General features: G+C 44.3%; 1 protein-coding gene across 4 annotated transcripts in view; it reads right to left on the bottom strand.

Moving 5' to 3' along the window:
* The window catches only part of Wdr59 (WD repeat domain 59), a 66,323-nt gene extending 59,145 nt beyond the window's left edge, over positions 1–7,178 (bottom strand). Inside the window, exon 1 of one of the 4 annotated variants that reach the window (XM_075977303.1) lies at positions 6,998–7,178. Coding sequence is in view for 2 of the 4 variants with exons in the window: in XM_075977301.1 (XP_075833416.1) it covers positions 6,998–7,051 (54 nt within the window). In the remaining 2 variants the exon portion in view is untranslated. The remainder of the gene's footprint in view (positions 1–6,997) is intronic. The other 3 variants (XM_075977301.1, XM_075977302.1, XM_075977304.1) reach the window with 3 other exon arrangements.
* Positions 7,179–18,442: the final 11,264 nt, after the last annotated feature.

The raw sequence follows: 18,442 nt of genomic DNA, 5'->3' as shown, positions 1-18,442 counted from the left end.
ACCTTCTTGAAGCCATATAGCATATTATTCAAATACTATCCCTGCTGATCCAAGGTTTTATTCTTAATATTTTAGCTATTTTTTATTATATAGGATTATATAAGGCCATTTCCATTCGAGTTCATAATGTACTTAGAGTATATTCCCACACATACCCCTGTACCCCATTCTTCTCCAAGGTAATATTCTTGTTACTAATATGTCTCATTCACATTCTCTGAAATTCCATCTCTCAGTTCCTCGTGAACACAATCATCATGATTCAATACCTCATCTCCAAAAGACCGCACCAAGTTACAGCCTTACATTGTCATATGTGTGCCATCTTGGTCACTAAATGCTCCGAGTTCTTTCCCAGACAGCATGCTGGAAGAATTCCCTTCATGCCTGCCGCCATAATCACAGACTATATATAAATGGCAAGCACCAGCCCCTCCCCGTCACGCGCACTAGCTCTACTAATGGTTTTCTCACACTTTTCTACCACCTAAAAGCCATGTCATCCGTAATACTGGAGCCATGGAGCCAGAGTGCTCTCCCAGAGAACGGAAGGGTTAAAGGGCACCCTTCATAGTGCCCTGGAGTCCTGAGCAGAAAGAAGCCTGGCTACAAAGGCAAGCCAGATGCTATGCCATCTCTAGAGCTCTGCTGTGGGATTTATATATTAAAGCTATAAATCAGTTGGCTTCCTGTTGTCCACAAGACGTTGGACTTGCAGCTACCGGCACCACATATACCTGCATGCTGCCATGCTCCCCATGATAATGAACTGAACCTCTGAAACTGTAAGCAAGATACCCAATTAAATGTTTTCTTTATTAGAGTTGCCATGGGCTGGGTGGTGGTGGCGCACGCCTTTAATCCCAGCACTTGTGAGGCAGAGGCAGGCGGATCTCTGTGAGTTCCAGGCCAGCCTGGTCTACAAGAGCTAGTTCCAGGATAGGCTACAAAGCTACAGAGAAACCTGTCTCAAAAAAAAAAAAAAGAAAAAAAAAGAAAAAAAAAGAGTTGCCATGGTCATGGTGTCTCTTCACAGCAATGAAAACCCAAACTAGGACAGTATTCACCCCCCATACACACTCGAGACAGGGTTTCTCTCTGTATCCTTGGCTGTCCTGGAATTTACTCCATAGACCAGGCTGGCCTTGAACTCAAGAGATCCACTTGCCTGGTGTGATAAGTCCTTCTGTTATATGTGTTGCTTTTATTGATTAATGAATAAAGAAGCTGCTTTTGGCTAATGGCTTAACAGAATATAGCCAGGCTGGAAAAGATGTATAGAGAAAGTAGGTGGAGTCAGGGAGAAGTCATGTAACCTCCACAGGGGACAGACGCGCCAGAACCTTGCCAGTAAGCCACAGCCACATGACGACACACAGATTAATGGAGATAAGTTAGTTTAGGATATAAAAGCAAACTAGAAATACCAATATCTTAAGCTATTGGCCAAACAGTATTGCAAATAATATAGTTTCTGTGTGGTTATTTCAGGTCTGAGCTGTCAGGAATGGACGAACAGCCTCTCCCAACAGCTCAGTGTTTATGAGAGTTTGCTGCTCTTACAGAGGACCCGAGTTTAGTTCCCAAATTGCTCACAGCCTCCTGTAACTGTAGGTCCAGGGAATTTCAGACCCTCTTCTGGCCTCTGCAGGCACCCACACGCATGTGCGTACAAACACATGTGCCCCACATACACACAAAATTTTTTTTATTATTTTATGTGTATTTTGCCTATATGTATGTTTGTGGACCATGTGTGTGTCCAGTGCTAGAAGAGGCCAGAGCGTTGAATCCTCTGGAAGTGGAGTTACAGACAGTTGTGAGCTGTCATATGGGTACTGGGTCCTCTGGGGATTTGTTGGTAACAGTCAGGTACTGTAACACATGCTTGCAGGAGGTAAGGACAGATGGATGCTTCCTGAGGATCAAAACCCAAGGTTAACCTCTGACCTCTACATGCATGTGCACACACACTTACAGATACATATACAAGTAAATGTGCATGTGTGTTCCAGATTCATCCCAAACCGACACCTAGTTTATATACAGGCTGAACCAGTGAGACAAGACAGACAGACAGACAGACAGAAAGAAAGAGAAAAAAAAGATAACAATAATATATTAAATAGAAAAAAAACCCAAAACCCTAGGACCTCAAGCATGCCAGAAAAGCACTCTCATTGGCTACATCCCTAGCCTAAAGTAATTTTAAATTTCTAAAACTTACATTTATTTATTTGTGTGTGTTGGGGATAGCAAGTGCAAGAGCACATGCCACAGTTCCCCAATGTGGAAGCCAGAGGAGTCAGTTCTCTGCTTCCACCATGTGATCCCTGGGGATCAGACTCAGGTCACCAGCCTGACAGCAAACACTCTGGCCTGTGTCTTAGTTACTTCTCAATTGCTGTGACAAAACACCATGACCCAGGCAATTTATAAAAGAAAGCCTTTAATTTGGGGCTTATGGTTTCAGAGAGCCAGAGTCCATGACTCAAGGCAGGGAATGTGGCAACAGGTAAGCAGGAATAGTGTTGTAACAGTAGCTGAGAGTTTACACCTTTTCGGGGGGGGGCAGTTTTGAGACAGGTTTTCTCTGTGTAGTTCTGACTGTCCTGGAACTCACTCTGTGACCAGGTTATCCTTGAACTCACAGAGATCTACCTGCCTCTGCCTCCTGAGTGCTGGGATTAAAGATGTGCACCACCACAACTTGGTGAAAGCTTACTTCTTAAACCACAAGCAGGAGGCAGAGAAAGCTAACTGGAAATGGCATGGGCTTTTGAAACCTAAAGGCTGGCTCCCAGGAACACATCTCCTCCAAGGCCACACCTCCTAATCCTTCCCAAACAGTTCCATAAAATGGGGACCAAGCATTCAAATATATGAGTCTGGGAGATATTCTTATTCAAACCAGCACAGCCTGCTAAAATTATTTTTTAGAATATAAAATAAGAATATGGTACCAAGTAGGAGTGGTGGCACACATCTTTGATCCCAGCCCTTGGGAGACAGAAGCAGGGAGATCTCTGTGAGTTTGAGGCCAGCAAGGTCTACAGAGTTCCAGGACAGTCAGCGTGGCTATCTGGAGAAATTCTGCCTCAAAAAGATAAAACAAACAACCAAACAAAAAGAATATGGAGCATTTTGACAAGTTTGCTATTCTGACCCTCTTTTTTAGAGAGGCAACATAAAGTTTTGACTTTTTCTTTCTATGTAATAGAAAAGTTAATAAAATAGGTTTCTGCCTCTTGCCAATCAGCATCAGAAAAAAACTGGCAAATTCACACTCTATATATACCCTTTAAACTAAATAGAAAAATCCAAAGGAAAAACAGATACTCCCACAAGGCAGTTAAATTATCCAATTTACTTTATTCTCCTGCCATGTCAACTGCTGTTTAGGCTTAATTATTTGCTCCTACTTCCTAGCACTCCAATATAGGTGTCAGAACCCTCTCTGCAGGTCTCTTCAGTGACATCTCTATAAAGAAATAGGGGTGAGACTTCCCAGGTTTCTGTGAGAATTAGAAGATTTATAGATTAGCATCTTCCAAATTAGCAGGCTTAGACATGTGATACATGTTCAGTTCTATCCTGATCCCCAGTGAAAGCAATTAACAAGAAGGGTAACTGCAATATGTTTTCCCCCCTAAGAGTCTGGCACCTCCCTTGGGAAAGTAGGCCTCATACTGACAACGCTGGCAGTACCAAGTGTTTCAAGATCCCTTAATCCAAAAGACTGTTGGTCAAATTCTCCACGGTGCCTACTTATCGGAGGGCACCCGGAGCAGAGTGGTGGGTGACTCCTTCACATAGTAGTAATCCTCACAGCAAAATACAGGATGGGGTTTTAAGAAGACCTGCATCACCCACTTACTATATAATCTAGATTTCCCTCAGTGTAAAACCAGCTGGAGAGCAATACTGCGCCTAGCACAGTATGCACCCAATAGAAGCTCAATAAATCCTTATTCTTTTTTTTAAAGGGGATAGAGCTGGGGGAATGGCTCAACAGTAAAAACACTTGCTTACAATCATGAGGACCAAAGTTCAGATCCCCAGAAAACCACGTAAACACTGGATGGGCATGGTAACCTTTCTGTAATTCTAACTTTGGAAGGCTAAGATAGGGGACCTCCAGAGCAAGACTAGCCACACTGGCAAGCTCTGGGCTTCACTGGGAGACCCTGCCTCAATGAATAAGGTGAAAAAGCAATCAGGATGATTCCTGACATCGACCTTGGGCCTCCGCCTGCATGTGCACCTACACATGTGTATACACATGCAAAAGCATGCATACACACACACAAGCACACCATGCTCATAAAAACTGAAATAAAGCAGGGCGGCGGTGGCACATGCCTTTAATCCCAGCACTCAGAAGGCAGAGACAGGCGGATCTCTGTGAGTTCGAGGCCAGCCTGGTCTACAAGAGGTAGTTCCAGGACAGGCTTCAAAGCTACAGAGAAACCCTGTCTCGACAAACAAAAACAAACAAACAAAAATCCCTGAAGTAAATCAATCAGTCTTTATTAAATAAGCAACTGAATAAGTCTGGAACACAGGAAGTATTCAGGGCTAGAGAGATGGCTCAGCCCTAGATTAGTATTACAACAAAAAATTTAAGAATGTATTCAATAAATAGCTGTTGGATAAATAAAAAGAAATTGCCAAGAAATGTCCTAGGTAACAGGAAAGGGATATGTTATATTTATTATGGACCTATGTGTGACACATTATGAGCTATTAAAAGATGAAATAATACAATGGGCTCTGGGGTCAGAGACCGTGTCCAAATCCCAATGCCATCAGTCACATATAGGAGGCCTTAGCCAGGTCTCCCACGATCATATAAAAGGATAATACCTACTTAGCCTGCATGGCTCTTTCATTAAGTAGAAAAAAAGAATATGTAGAGAAACTGCCTAACACAAAGCCTGGCATATGGAAGACTCAGTATAGAAAAATGGCAAAATATATAGGGCTGTATCTCAGTATTGTGCTTGCCTAGCATGCACAACCCTGCGTGCTGCATAAAACTATGTGTGGTAGTGCACACCAATGACCTCAACACTCAGGAGGTAGAGGCAGGATTGGAAATTCAAGGCCATCTTCAGACACACATCAAGTTCAAAGTCAGCCTGGAGTATATGAAACTGTCTTCAAATAAATAAATAAAAGGAAAAGGGCCCAGGTGTGGTAGAGCACAGCTTTAATCCCAGCCCTTGGGAGACAGGCAAGAGGATCTCTGTGAGTCTGAGGCCAGCCTGGTCTACGGCGACAACCAAGGTTACATATGAGATCCTGTCTCAAAAAAAGGGGGGGGGGGGCGGGGCCAGGGAGGACGCAGGAGAGATGGGCCTGGTAGTTAAAAACACTGGTTCCTCCTCTCCCAGAGGACACAGGTTAGATTTCCAGAACCCACATGGAGGTTCACAACTGTTTGTAACTCCATGCCCTCTTCTGGCCTCTGCCATTACCAGATATTCAAATGGTGCACACACAAACATACAGGCAAAACAACCATACACCTAACATTTCAAATGGGTGCCTTCAAGATGGCCCATAGGATAACAAGTCTTGCTGGAAATGACTGCTGACCTAAGATGCATGTTCAAATCCCATAGCAGCAGAGAACTGCTCCCAAGGGCTGTCCTCTGATCTCTATGCACCCAGACTCACACATCATACACTCACTATAATACCATTTTTTTTAATTTAAAGAAATGCAGAAAAGAAAAATGCTTAAAAATTAAATTCAGCCAACGCAAACCTTTTTTGGGGGGAATGGGGTTCAAGACAGGGTTTCTCTGTGTAGCCTTGGCTGTTCTGGAAATCGTTCTGTAGACAAGGCTGGCCTTGATCTCAGAGATCCTCCTGCCTCTGCCTCCCCAGAACTGGGATTAAAGGCATGTGCCACCACTGCCTGGCCTTTAGTTTAATTTTTAAATTAGTTTATCTCATTTATTTTGTGTGTATATGAGTGTGAGCACCCATGTCTCGTCATACATGTGAAGGTCCATGAACGACTTTTGGGAGCTGGCTCTGTCCTTCTACCCCACGGGTCCTGGGAATGGAACTGAAGTCTTCGTGCCTGAAACATTTCCAAAGCTCATACTAACATTTGAAGGTATACTTTTTATTATGTTTACTTATATACTGTGTATGGGTCTGCCCCAGCATGTGTATGTAGTGAGAGGACAAGGAGCTGGTTCTCTCTTTATGATATGTGAGTCCTGGGGGTTGAACTCAGACTGCAAGCTTGGCAAGAAGTGCCTTTACCAGCTGAGCCACCTTGCCCGCCTCCAATGGTAACAGTTTTTGAGACTTACCATATGCCCATCACTGTGCCACACATCTTAAAATTCTCATAAAATTCTCACGCCAGTCCTGTAAGTATAATGACGTCCCTTCTACAGGTAAGAAAACTGATGTGTAAAGAGGGATGTCAGGCATGGGCTACACAGGTATCCGACCTAAGCAATACATGCATTTTGTCAATGGCAGAGAATTTTCCACATTAGCAGCTACTTAGGTCAGGGGCTGAAACAGATGCTCTGCAAAGCAGTATTTCACAAATTCACCCCCAAAATGTTTCAAAGCGAGGCTGGTTCAAGTAACGGGGGCTCAGAGAAGTTTTGCAACTTTCCCGAAGTCACCAAGTGCAGCGGACCGCCTCAGGGAGTGGACACCTCCCGGCTCACTACCTTGAACAAAGGAAGAATCCCTCCAGCATTTACTATCGCTGCCACGGTGTCCCAAGACGCAAAAGCCCGTGTGGAATCCTAAAATCCCGTATAACACCTGTCCTAACTGCCCTGACCAGTTATCAAAGCTCCCCTAGACTGTCCTGACTCTGAGAGCTCCAAGTCAGCACCATAACCGTCTCCCCAGCCTGGGCAAGGGGATGGGTGGGACGGTGTAAGGTTTGTGGGGGAGGGGGAGGGAAAGCCACGGAAGGCGCATGTCCAGGCAGCTCCATTCACGCACGGCTCACCTGAGAGTCTCGAAATTCCACCACCACGTTCTCGCTGCTCCAGCGCGCTGCCATTTTCTTATCCCGACTGTGGGGGTGCCTTTCGGCGACCACCCCCCCCCCACCCCGAATCCCCAACCCAGATACTTCCCGGGCTAGTAAGCTCCACAACGCCTGGCAATAAATTTGGCCACGCCCATTTCCCCGCCTTCCGCTTGACCGTAAGTCATTGGATAACCCAATGGTAGACCCCGCCCCTTGTGCTTTCTCCCCCAACGGCAAGCCTCGCCTGCCCCAAAACAGGAACGCCCCCTTCATTCCGTCATCAGTAGAAGTCACCCGGGCACCGCGCGGCTGCTGACACGCCCCTTCGTCGTGAGCTCTGCCGGGATTTGTAGTCCAGGGTCACGACAGAGTCGGTGACCGGCGAAGAGGGGGAGGTTAGAGAGCAGATGCCAGTTGTCCTGTCTACTTTCTGGTTGGTTGATGTTCCCGTATTCTCCTTCACACAGCCTATAAACAAAACCGATATCCGTACCTCTTCTGACGCCTGCCATCAAGGATTTGAAAAAATTGAAGCGCACACTTACTGTTTCGTGCTGTACCGCCACGCCTCTTAAGTATTCAGGGGCTCTTGAGGGTCTCCGCGACACTTTGGGGGTGGGGAGGCAAGTCCCCAAAGGTAAAACAATTTCATAATTACGTTACTTTCACTTTCACCAGCGTGCGGTAGAGTTCTCCTATTGTGCGGTGCATAACCAATAGAGGGAATGTGCCCAGAGAGGTGATTTAAGCAAACGGTAAACGACTTGCCACTCTATCGATAGCATCGTTTTGGTTTTGGAAAGTGTAATTGTTGTTTTTTGTTTGTTTCTTCACTTAAGATGTGTAACTAAGCCGAACGGACGTGGCATACACCTCAGAGGCAGGCGATCTCTTTCTTGAGTTTGAGGCAGCCTGGTCTATTGAACGGAGTCCCAGGACAGCCAGTGTTTCTCACACAGAGAAAAGATGTGTAATTAGTATTAATGAGAGTTGCTATTTAACCGTAACTTTTTATTCAAGACTTTAATTTCTAATAATTACTACCAATACATTAATCCACACAAATGGTTTTTTGGCATCTTAGATAATTTTTGAGGGTGAAATAAAAAATAATCAAGAAGGTTAGTATAATAGATAATAGTTGATTTCTCTGCAGAAGTGGAAATGATTTGTCTTATTTAACTGTTGTAAGAATCCACAGAGCCTGACATGTTGTAAAGGCTCAAGTATAAATTATTATTCTTACTATTACCAGTATGCTGTTGGTTGTTTTACTCTTTTTGGCTTTTTCCCAAATAAACACACAGAGGCTTATTATTATTTATGAATGCCCGGCCTTAGCTTGGCTTGTTTCTAACCAGCTTTTCTTATCTTAAAGTATCCTGTCTATCTTTTGCCTCCGGACTTTTCCCTTTTCTTGCTTTTGAATATCTTACTTTACTTCTTTTTCTGTGACTTGTCGTGTAACTGGGTGGCTGGCCCCAGATGTCCTCCTCTCCTTGTTCTGTCTTGCTCCTTCTTTTACATATTCTGTCTGCCAGTCCTGCCTACCCTCGCTATTGGCCATTCAGCTCTTTATCAGACTATCAGGTATTTTAGACAAAAAAAAAAATCACAGCTTCACAGAATTAAACAAATGTAACATAAAAAAAATGTAACACATCTTTGCATCATTTAAACAAATGTTGGCACAGCATAAACAAATGTAACACATCTTAAAATAATATTCTACAATACCAGTATTGTTTTTATTTTTATTTTATGTGAATTGGTGTTTTGCCTGCATGTATGTCTATGTTACAGACAGTTGCAAGCTGTCCAGTGATCTTAACTGCTGAGCCATCTCTCTAGCCCCTATTAGTAGTATTTTATTTGCAAGTCATTGTATGAATAGAGAGAAGGTGTGGGCTCCTTTACCCCTGGAATGCTGGTTGTTAAAGGTTAGGGTGGCCATTATCTCCCTGTTGTCTCTGCCAGGAACAGTCCAGATTTTAGAATCATATCCAACAAAAAAAAACTTCTTGCAAACTAGAAAACTAGAACAATTGATCACTACACAGTAGATAAATACTCGGCAGAATTGAATTAGATAATAGACTTGTAAGCAATGTGTCAGGGTGGAATAACCTAAATTGAGGACCTGAAGTGGCACCTTGAAGGTGACATTTGAGTGTTTCAGTATATTGAGATTTATATAGGGCACACTATTCAAAGGGAAAGTACTTCATTAAGAGTGTGAACAAAGTGCCTGGTGAGGGGTGCACACCTTTAATCCCAGCACTTGGGAGGCAGTGGCAGACAGATTTGTGAGTTTATACCAGCCTGGTCTACAGAGTGAGTTTCAGGCCAGCCAGAGCTATGCAGAGAAACCCTGTCTTGGAAAACAAAAACAAAAATAAAAGAGTGTGAACAGAGCTCTTGGTGTGAAGAGCGAGTTGTGTTCCAAAGATAGAAGAATACTGGTCTCCAATTTAACTCTCTTGTGGCACTATACCTCTTCACTTCAAAGTACACATTGCTTTTTAATTCAATAATTATTTAGCATTTCCAAACTTCAGAACAGGACCCTGGTCCATTTTGTTGGGCCCTGTTTGTTACTGCATGTACAGTAAGAAGCAGATGGCCATGCTCCCAGACGGCTTTGTAGGTTGGAAGGACCTTCTGTGAAGGCAAAAGTAACTTCAAGACTGCCGAAGCCCTTCATGTGTGACTCTCTTTTAAAAGACTTATTTTATTTATTTTTAAGTGTGTGTGTGTGTGTGTGTGTGGGAAGGTTATTGGGGGAGGGGGGAATAATGTGCAGATGAGTGCAGTTACCTGAGAAGGCCAGAAGAGAACATCAGATCTCCTGGAGCTGGAGTTACAGGTACTTGGTGATCCTTTTGGTGTGAGTCCTGGGAGTGGAGCTCAAGTCCTCTGGAAGAGCAGTGTACCGATGGGTCATCTCTCCGTCCCTGTGAAATTCTGTACATCTAGGAGAAAACATCTTGCCAGTTATTTTCCTGATTCTTTCTTTCCCATCCGCCCATCAGGTTTCTCTCACACACTGAAGCTCCTTAAAAGAACAAAAACAAAAAACTGCTAGAGGGCTAGAGAGAGATGGTTCAGTGATTAAGAACACTTGCTCTGAAATCATGAGGGCCAGAATTTGGATCTCAGGTCCATGTAACAAATCTAGGCTCCCGTGTGCACCTGTAGCACCAGATCCTAGTTGGGTGGAGACAGGACAGGAGGATCACTGGAGCTCGCTGGCATTCGTTCTCACTGAGAAAACACGAGCCGTAGGTTCAGAGAGAGACCCTGCCTCAAAACAATAGGTGGGGGAAATCTGATGCCTTTTTCTGGTTTCCCCATGCACAGGTGCAATGCACATGAGTGAGTACAAACACATATACCAAGGTACTCATACAACCTTCTAGAGTGAACTGTAATGTCGAGTTTTAGTCAATCCCAGAACTTAGGGTACACTATCAAAACAGGATCATTAGGGGTCTGGAGAGATGGGGCATTGGTTAAAGCGCTTGCTGCTCTTCCAGGGACCTAGAGTGGAGCTGTTCACAAGAGCATATAACTTCAGCCCTAGGGGACCTGATGCCTTCTTCTGGCCTTCGTGAGTACCTGCATAACACGTGCCACATACACACATACACATAAACAAAAATAAAAAAAATCTTTAAAAAAAAATTCAGGCATGGTGATACATGGCTTTAATCCCAGCACTCAGGAGGCAGAGGCAGGTGGATCTCTGTGAGTTCAAGGCCAGCCTGGTCTATAGAGCAAGTTCCAGCACAGCCAGAGCTACAGAGAGACTCTGTTTCCTTTTTTTTTTTTTTTTTTTTTTTGGTTTTTCGAGACAGGGTTTCTCTGTGGCTTTGGAGCCTGTCCTGGAACTAGCTCTTGTAGACCAGGCTGGTCTCCAACTCACAGAGATCCGCCTGCCTCTGCCTCCCGAGTGCTGGGATTAAAGGCGTGCGCCACCATCGCCCAGCGAGAGACTCTGTTTCGAAAAATTTAAAAAAATGGTTTAGGGAATGGATAAGATATTACAAAGCTCTGCTTGTCTAAATGTAGCCTAGTAGTGTGCTGGATCCCCTGGTGTGGGCTTTTCTGCAGTACTTCCCCACTCTCGGCTCCTTCACCCACATTTCTCCAGTTCTCCCAATCTTTTCTTTTTAAAAGACAGGTTCCCATGTAGCCCAGGCTGGCCTGGACCTCACTGTAGCTCAAATGATTTTGATCTGATTCTCCTGCCTCCGGCTCTCAAGTGCCAGGATAACAGGCTTGTGCGACCACACCTGGCTTCCAGTTCTCAAAATCTGCATGTCACCTGCTAAGAACACGCAAAGTACTTTGGAACTGAGCTCCTTAGCGCTCCCTTCCTCAATGCTTTCTATAGAAAGAATGTCAAAGAGCCGAGCATGTGTGCCTCCCAGTTGCCTCCTCAGGCCCCTCTTTAACATCTCCCACCCACACTGTGTCCCACCCACAAAGTCATGTCATGACTCTGCCATCAAAGACAGAGGACTCTGAAGCAAAATCAAAAGCTCTCTGGCTGCTTTCTCGTTCTTGCGCACATCTGAGAGTCACGAGTACTGTCCTGTCTGTGGCAGAGGCTGGGGAACATCGGCCCTTGTCACATAGACCTCAATGTACTGACCACACAACAGGGCTCTTTCCTTCCTGTCTTTCCAGAAGGTCACTTCATAAGCAATCCAAAGAAAAGCAAGATACACAGAGACCAGGAAACCCAGGACCTCAGCTGGCTTTTAACAGCAGCTAGCCACAAAATTTCAACACAGCTGTGTTTTCTTCTTCACTGGGTGCTGGAGGGTGGCTTAGTGGTTAAGAGCACACACTGCTCTTGCAGAGGACCCACATTTGGTTCCAAGCACCCAGGTTAGGCAACAATGCCTTTGACCTTCATTGACACCTGAACCCACAGACAGACACCACACACACACACACACACACACAAAATGAATCAGTATAAATGTAAAAAAAAAACAATTAAAGAAAGGTAGGTTGATTCTTAACTTAGCCACTGGGAAGAGACCTGCCGTGAACACTGGTGTGCCGGAACCTGTGTGACAGACTGACATGGAATCTTTTTGGTAAATACTCAGGAGTGGTATAGTTGGATCACATGGTGGATCTATTTTTGGTGTTTTGAGGAACTGCAATACAGCGATACTGATTTCCATACTGGCTGGACTAGTTTACATTCCCACCAGCATTATATAATACAACCCCTCTCTTCCTAGTCTCCTGTTTCCTCTTCTGCAGGATGTAGAGGTAGCTCACTGCTCCCTGCACCACCACCACCACTGAATCCTTTTACACCTGGAAACCTCGGACCCTTGCTCTGAGACCCACTAGTAATTTTTCTCTTTGTCAATCAGCAAATATTTGAGGATGTGCTCATATGCTTAGCCCTATGGCTTTGCATATTTGGTTGCTTGTTTCTCTGCTCAAGTTTTCTCTTTTCAAGTAAAACAATAAAAACATACAGAGCTCTGAGAGGGGTCAAGAGGACGTTTCTCAGGGGAAGATTTATCTTTCGTAGGGGAGGTGCTGGGGCTCTCTCAAAGGGGGGGAAAGCCCTTCCATGCTCTGACTCATAAGAGACAGGGAGAAGTTCCCCACTGTTGCCCAGGGGCTGGCCCTGACAATCAGTCCCCTTTCTTGTTTGAACTCTGCAAGACCCAGACTTCATGTAGATTTCCTAAGGTGTTGAAACAGGGCTTTGCAGCAGCGTTGCCTGCGTTTTCACTTTTGCAGTGGGCTTTTGTAACACCTATTTTATCAGCTTTCTCCTGCCGGTTATAGAAGGTGGGTCAATCAATATTCATTAACCCTGTTGCACAAAAGCGTGCCGTGAAGCAGCTCACCCATAAGCAGTAAGAATATAAAGATTTAAAAAAAAAAAGGAAGAAAGAAATAAAGGAAGATAGAAGTCAAGGACCTGTAGCAACAGCTAGTGGTTATTGCACTTCCAAGAGGACCCAGGTTTGGTCACCACCACCCATGCAGGGCAGCTCACAACTGCCTGTAACTGCAGCTCCAGGGGATCTGGCACTCTCTTCTGGCCTACCCAAGCACCACTACACACATAGTATAAACATAAATAAAATTAAAATCTTTTCCTTTTTTTTTTTTGAGACAGGGTTTCTCTGTGGCTTTGGAGCCTGTCCTGGAACTAGCTCTGTAGACCAGGCTGGTCTCGAACTCACAGAGATCCTCCTGCCTCTGTCTCCCGAGTGCTGGGATTAAAGGCGTGCGCCACCATCACCCGGCAAAATCTTTTCCTTTTTATAGATAGAGATCCAATTCAAATAGGGCCTCTGCTGTTATGGGGGGAGGGGTTACAGAATATTGGTAGGTTCTGAGACTCCATTGTCTCTTGTGCCCATGAGGACCCTTGTTCCACTCATACCATCTGAACACATAGGAAAGGATTTGCTGCCTTTCCCAGACCCATTAACCTTTCCCCCTGTGTGGTGCTAGGAATCCAACCCAGGGCCTGAGCTACACAAGTGCCTGACCACTGAGCTATAGTCTTAAACCTTCCTCCCCACGTTGTTTTTTTTTTTAACACAGATTCTTGCTAAATTACCCACGCTAGCCTTGAATTTGTTCTGTAACCTAGGGGGTCTTAAACCCCAATTCCCTTATCTCATCCTCCCAAGTAGCTAGGATTACAGTCATGTGTTGCCAGTCTGGCTTCACAGTATGTTGTGGTGTAGGTGTGTATGTGCATGTCTACATGTTCAGTGCATGTGGGCATACGTGTATGGGAGTGAAGGTGCGCATACACACTGGAGGCCAGAGAAGAAGATATACCAGGTGTCTTTTTCTATCACTCACTGCCTTATGTATTGAAGCAGGATCTCTTACTTGGACCCAAAGCTTGCCACTATGGCTAGTCTAGCTAGCCAGCTTGCTCCGGGGATCCCCTGTCTCCACCTCCCATGTGATTGGACTACAGGGAGGTTGCATGCCCAGCTGATATTTACATGGGTACTGAGGATCCAAACTCTTCTTTCACATTTTCCTCATGCTGGCATGATAAATGCTTCACCTGCTGAGCCATCTCCCCAGTCCCTCACACTGGACTCTTGATGCAACAAATGACAACATGGAACTCCTCTAAGACCTAAGACCTTGTTGCAATGTCATGAATTACTGCCAGGTAAATGAGCCGCCCAAGCGGCTGAACCCCAGCTCCATATCGTAACGTCCCTTCCAAGAGAAAATTGTAGTTTGGGTACATGTACAGGGTGGTTGCAAGGGCAGTCTCTTAGAAGGGCACCGAAGCTGAGCTTTAGCGTGTTTCAGAAAGAGGGGGCTTCGCTCAACTGTTTGGCTGGCAAACCTCTGAGCAGCAGCCTTTTAATAAACAGTAAGATATAATATAAAACTACAGGCCAAATGACTCATTTGCAAAAAGAAATATAGCTTGAAGCAGCCCTAATCTTTGTCATTTTGTTTAAAAGCACACAGAGCAAACAAAAGTGTCATCTGGAGATTTCATGATTAGCATATCCACTGTAAAGCACTGAAGCTCAGTTCTATTCCTTCTGGTTCTGGGACTTTTTCGTGTACATGCGGCATGTTTTTTCTGTCTATCCATCTAAATTTATAGGGCACGGTGAGCATGGCAGGAAACACCTATAACCTTGACACTCAGAAGGCAGAGGCAGGAAGATCAAGAACCCAGATATATCTCGTGGGACTGCACAGTGAGATTCTGTTCCATAAATAAAAATAAGGTGCTGGGAAGATAGCTCAGCGGTTAAGAGCATGCGTTGCTCCATCAGGGGACCAGAGTTCAGTGCCCAGCACCTGCACGGTGGTGGTTCCCAACCAGTTCCAGGAGACCTGACTCTCTCCTCTGACCTCTGTGGGCACTGCATGCATGTGGTGCACATATGTACACACAGGCAAAACATTTACACACATAAATCTTAAAAACGTTTAAATAAGAAATTTACACGGAAAAGAGTCAAAAATACTAAAACATATATTATATGGACATTGTTTTTATCTATTCTGTCACCCAGAATGCCCTAGCGGCCACTGTCTCTCTCCCAAGGGGACTGTTATGTTGCTTCATGTATCTCTCCAATTTATATGCGTGGATATACATAAATGTCTTCATGTATGGGCTGAAAGTATATAGCTCTTTAGTTGGGGAAGAGGGAACTTGTCTTACTTTAAAAGGGGCCAAGTTCAAATCTCTCAATTTCTTCAAGCTTTGGGATAGCCCCTCCCTCAAGGCATGACTGGAGAAAAATACATGGAACATTTATTTAAAAGCTGAGGATGACATTTAACTCCTGATATTTTACTTCTCGTGTGCTGAGATTATAGGTGCATACCACCATGCACAGTTCATGCAATACTAGCGATTGAACTTAAGATTCTGTCTCAAATAATGCTGCAACCTGGTGTGGTGGTGCAAGCCTGTAATCCTAGTACGTGGGAGGCAGAGGCATGACCATCAGAAATTCATGGCCATTCTTGTCTAAACAGGGAATAAAAGGCTAACCTGGGCTATGTAATACCTGGTCTCCAAAATACAAAACAAAATAAAACTAGGCCTGGAGAGATAGCTCAGTCAGTAGCACTTGCCACATCTAGTAGGATTCCTATCGCACACCTAAAAATCCAGACACACTGAATGAGTCTGTAATTCCAATGCTGGGGAGGTGGGACCAGGAGAATCCCTTGGGCTTGCTGGCTAAGGAGTCTAGCCAATCAGTGAGCTTCAGGGTCAGTGAAGAGCCTATCTCAAAAAAGCTAGGCAGAGAAGTGATTGAGGCAGATACCCTATATCCATCTCTGGTCTCCACATGCTTGTGTACCCCCACACTCGGACAGGTATGTGTACACACACACACACACACAACTAACACACATGCACACACAAAACCAAGTAATAAGGCTATGCACATTCCTGTATAAGTTCTTTTGTGGATGTATGTTTCTGTTCCTTAGAAATATACCTAAAAGCCAGCTGTAGTGGTGCACACCTTTGTTCCAAGCACTCAGGAAGCAGAGGCAGATGAATATGTGGGTTCAAGGCCAGCCTGGTCTATAGAAGTGGTTTTAGGACAGCCTGACCTACTCAGACCATACCTGTCTTGAAAAACCAATAAATAAATAAAAATAAATATTTATACCTAAGAATGGAATGGCTATGTTATATTGTATCTTTTTATTTTTGAGACAGGATCTTATTGTATAGCCCTAGCTGACCTGGAACTCACAATGTAGACCAAGTTGGCCTTAAACTCGCAGACACCCTTCTGTCTCTGTCTCCCTAGTGCTTGGATTAAAGATGTGTGCCTACCATACCCAGCTCTAATCTTTTTGAGGATCTGCCAGACTATTTTCCAAAGCAATCAACCATTTAATGTTTCCAGTACGAAGATACGAAGGTCTGGTCTCTACACTTCTCTGTAGCCGTTGCGATCTCTTTCTGACTATAGTCATTCAAGAGGGTGCAAAATGGCTGTCCTGAAGTTTATGAGAACGGGAACTCCATCTGCCTTGTTCATCTTATATCCTAGATTCCAGAAGAGTGCCTGGAACTTCTCAGATATTAAATATTTTATTAGGGGATTGGGTATAGCTCACTGATAGAGTACAAATCCAACACATACAAAGCCCTAACTTCAATCTCCAGCGCCTGAGTTGGGGGGGGGTAACTACATAGGTGTGTGTGTGTGTGGTAAGTTAATAAAATCAAAAATCACTTTGTTAAGAAGGTTATAATGTATTTAACTTCAAAAATAGAAGGATCAAGAATCTAGCTTTTTTCCTATACCACTTAAGATTGATGAATGTTCCCTTTTTATGTGTGGGTAGGTGGTTCGAGACATGGTTTCCCAGTAGCTATGGAGCCAGTCCTGGGACTCACTCTGTAGACCCAAACGGCCTTGAACTCACAAAGATCTGCATGTCTCTGCCTCCTGAGTACTGGGATTAAAGGCATGTGCCATCACTGACCAGCTGAATGTTCCCCTTTTTATCATGTGTTTGCATTATTTTTCTTTATGAGTCTGCGTTTACATGAGTGAGTGCTATTTACATGTGGGTGCCAGTGGAAACCAAAAGAGGTCATCAGATTCCTCGGAATTAGAGTTACAGATCAGACTCAGGTCCTCTGCAAGAGCAGTACACTTTCTATTGAGCCACCTCTCCTGCCTCTGTAATTTCCTTTTCTTTTTTTAAAAGATATTTATTTATTTATTATGCATACAATATTCTGTCTGTGTGTATGTCTGCAGGCCAGAAGAGGGCACCAGACCTCATTACAGATGGTTGTGAGCCACCATGTGGTTGCCGGGAATTGAACTCAGGACCTTTGGAAGAGCAGGCAATGCTCTTAACCACTGAGCCATCTCTTCAGCCCTATAATTTTTTTTTCTATTTCTTCAGGTCACCCCTTTTCTCTTTTAGAAGTGCACACATTCCTGATTTAGACACAGATGATAGATATCTTGGATATTATCTCAATGTGTTTGTTCTATATTTACATTTTATGAAGTTTTAGATTTACCTGCTCTTTGTATATGCCTTGCCTGCATGCAGGGAGGTGGCGCATCCTGAGCATGCTTGTTGGGTACTCTGGATCTGGGGTTACGAATGGTTGTGAATCACCAGATAGGTGCTAAGAATGAACCCAGGGCTTCTGCAAGAGTAACACATGCTCTTAACCCCTAAGCCATCTCTCCATCCCGGACACACACCCCCACATTGGTTTTTCAAAACAGGGTTTCCCTGTGTAGCCCTGGCTGTCCTGGAACTTGCTATGTAGACCAGACTGGCCTCAAATTCAGAGATTCCCCCCTGCCTATGCCTCTTGAGTGCTGGGATTAAAGGTGTGTGCCACAGACCAGGTATTTCTTGCATTAGTTTTTCTTACAAAACTTTCAAATTCTTTGTTCAGGGCTTTTTGCTCATCCCCAGATTTGCTAAGCTTGCAAATAGACATCTTCCTGTGGCCTTCCAGGCTAGCCACACTGGAAGAGACATGTCTATTAGACCTTTTTGTCTCTCTCCAACTCCACACTCCACACATTTCTGGAAGCACCTGGCACACTTGACAAGGAGACAGAGAAGCTCTGGACTGGGTGATGCTCACATCCAGCGCTGAGGACTTGAAAAATTATTTGTCCAATAAATAAGGTAACGTGGATATGTGAGAAAGACTGGGTCTGAATTGGGAAGGTGATTGTTGCAAAATGCAGTTTGGTCAACAAACATTTATTGAGTGCTCACTGTGTCCTTGCCTTGTGGCTCTATTTCAAAATACATGGTAAACAAAAACAGGAGTCGGCCTTGGACAAGGAGTTTCAAAAACCGCTTCTTAGCTGCATCGGTCTATTTCCATGCTTTTTATCCACCTATTGATTT

The sequence above is a fragment of the Microtus pennsylvanicus genome, chromosome 6, assembly GCF_037038515.1.
Source record: "Microtus pennsylvanicus isolate mMicPen1 chromosome 6, mMicPen1.hap1, whole genome shotgun sequence".
NCBI classification, from domain to species: Eukaryota; Metazoa; Chordata; class Mammalia; order Rodentia; family Cricetidae; genus Microtus; species Microtus pennsylvanicus.
This window is presented reverse-complemented; position numbering and strand designations above follow the sequence as displayed.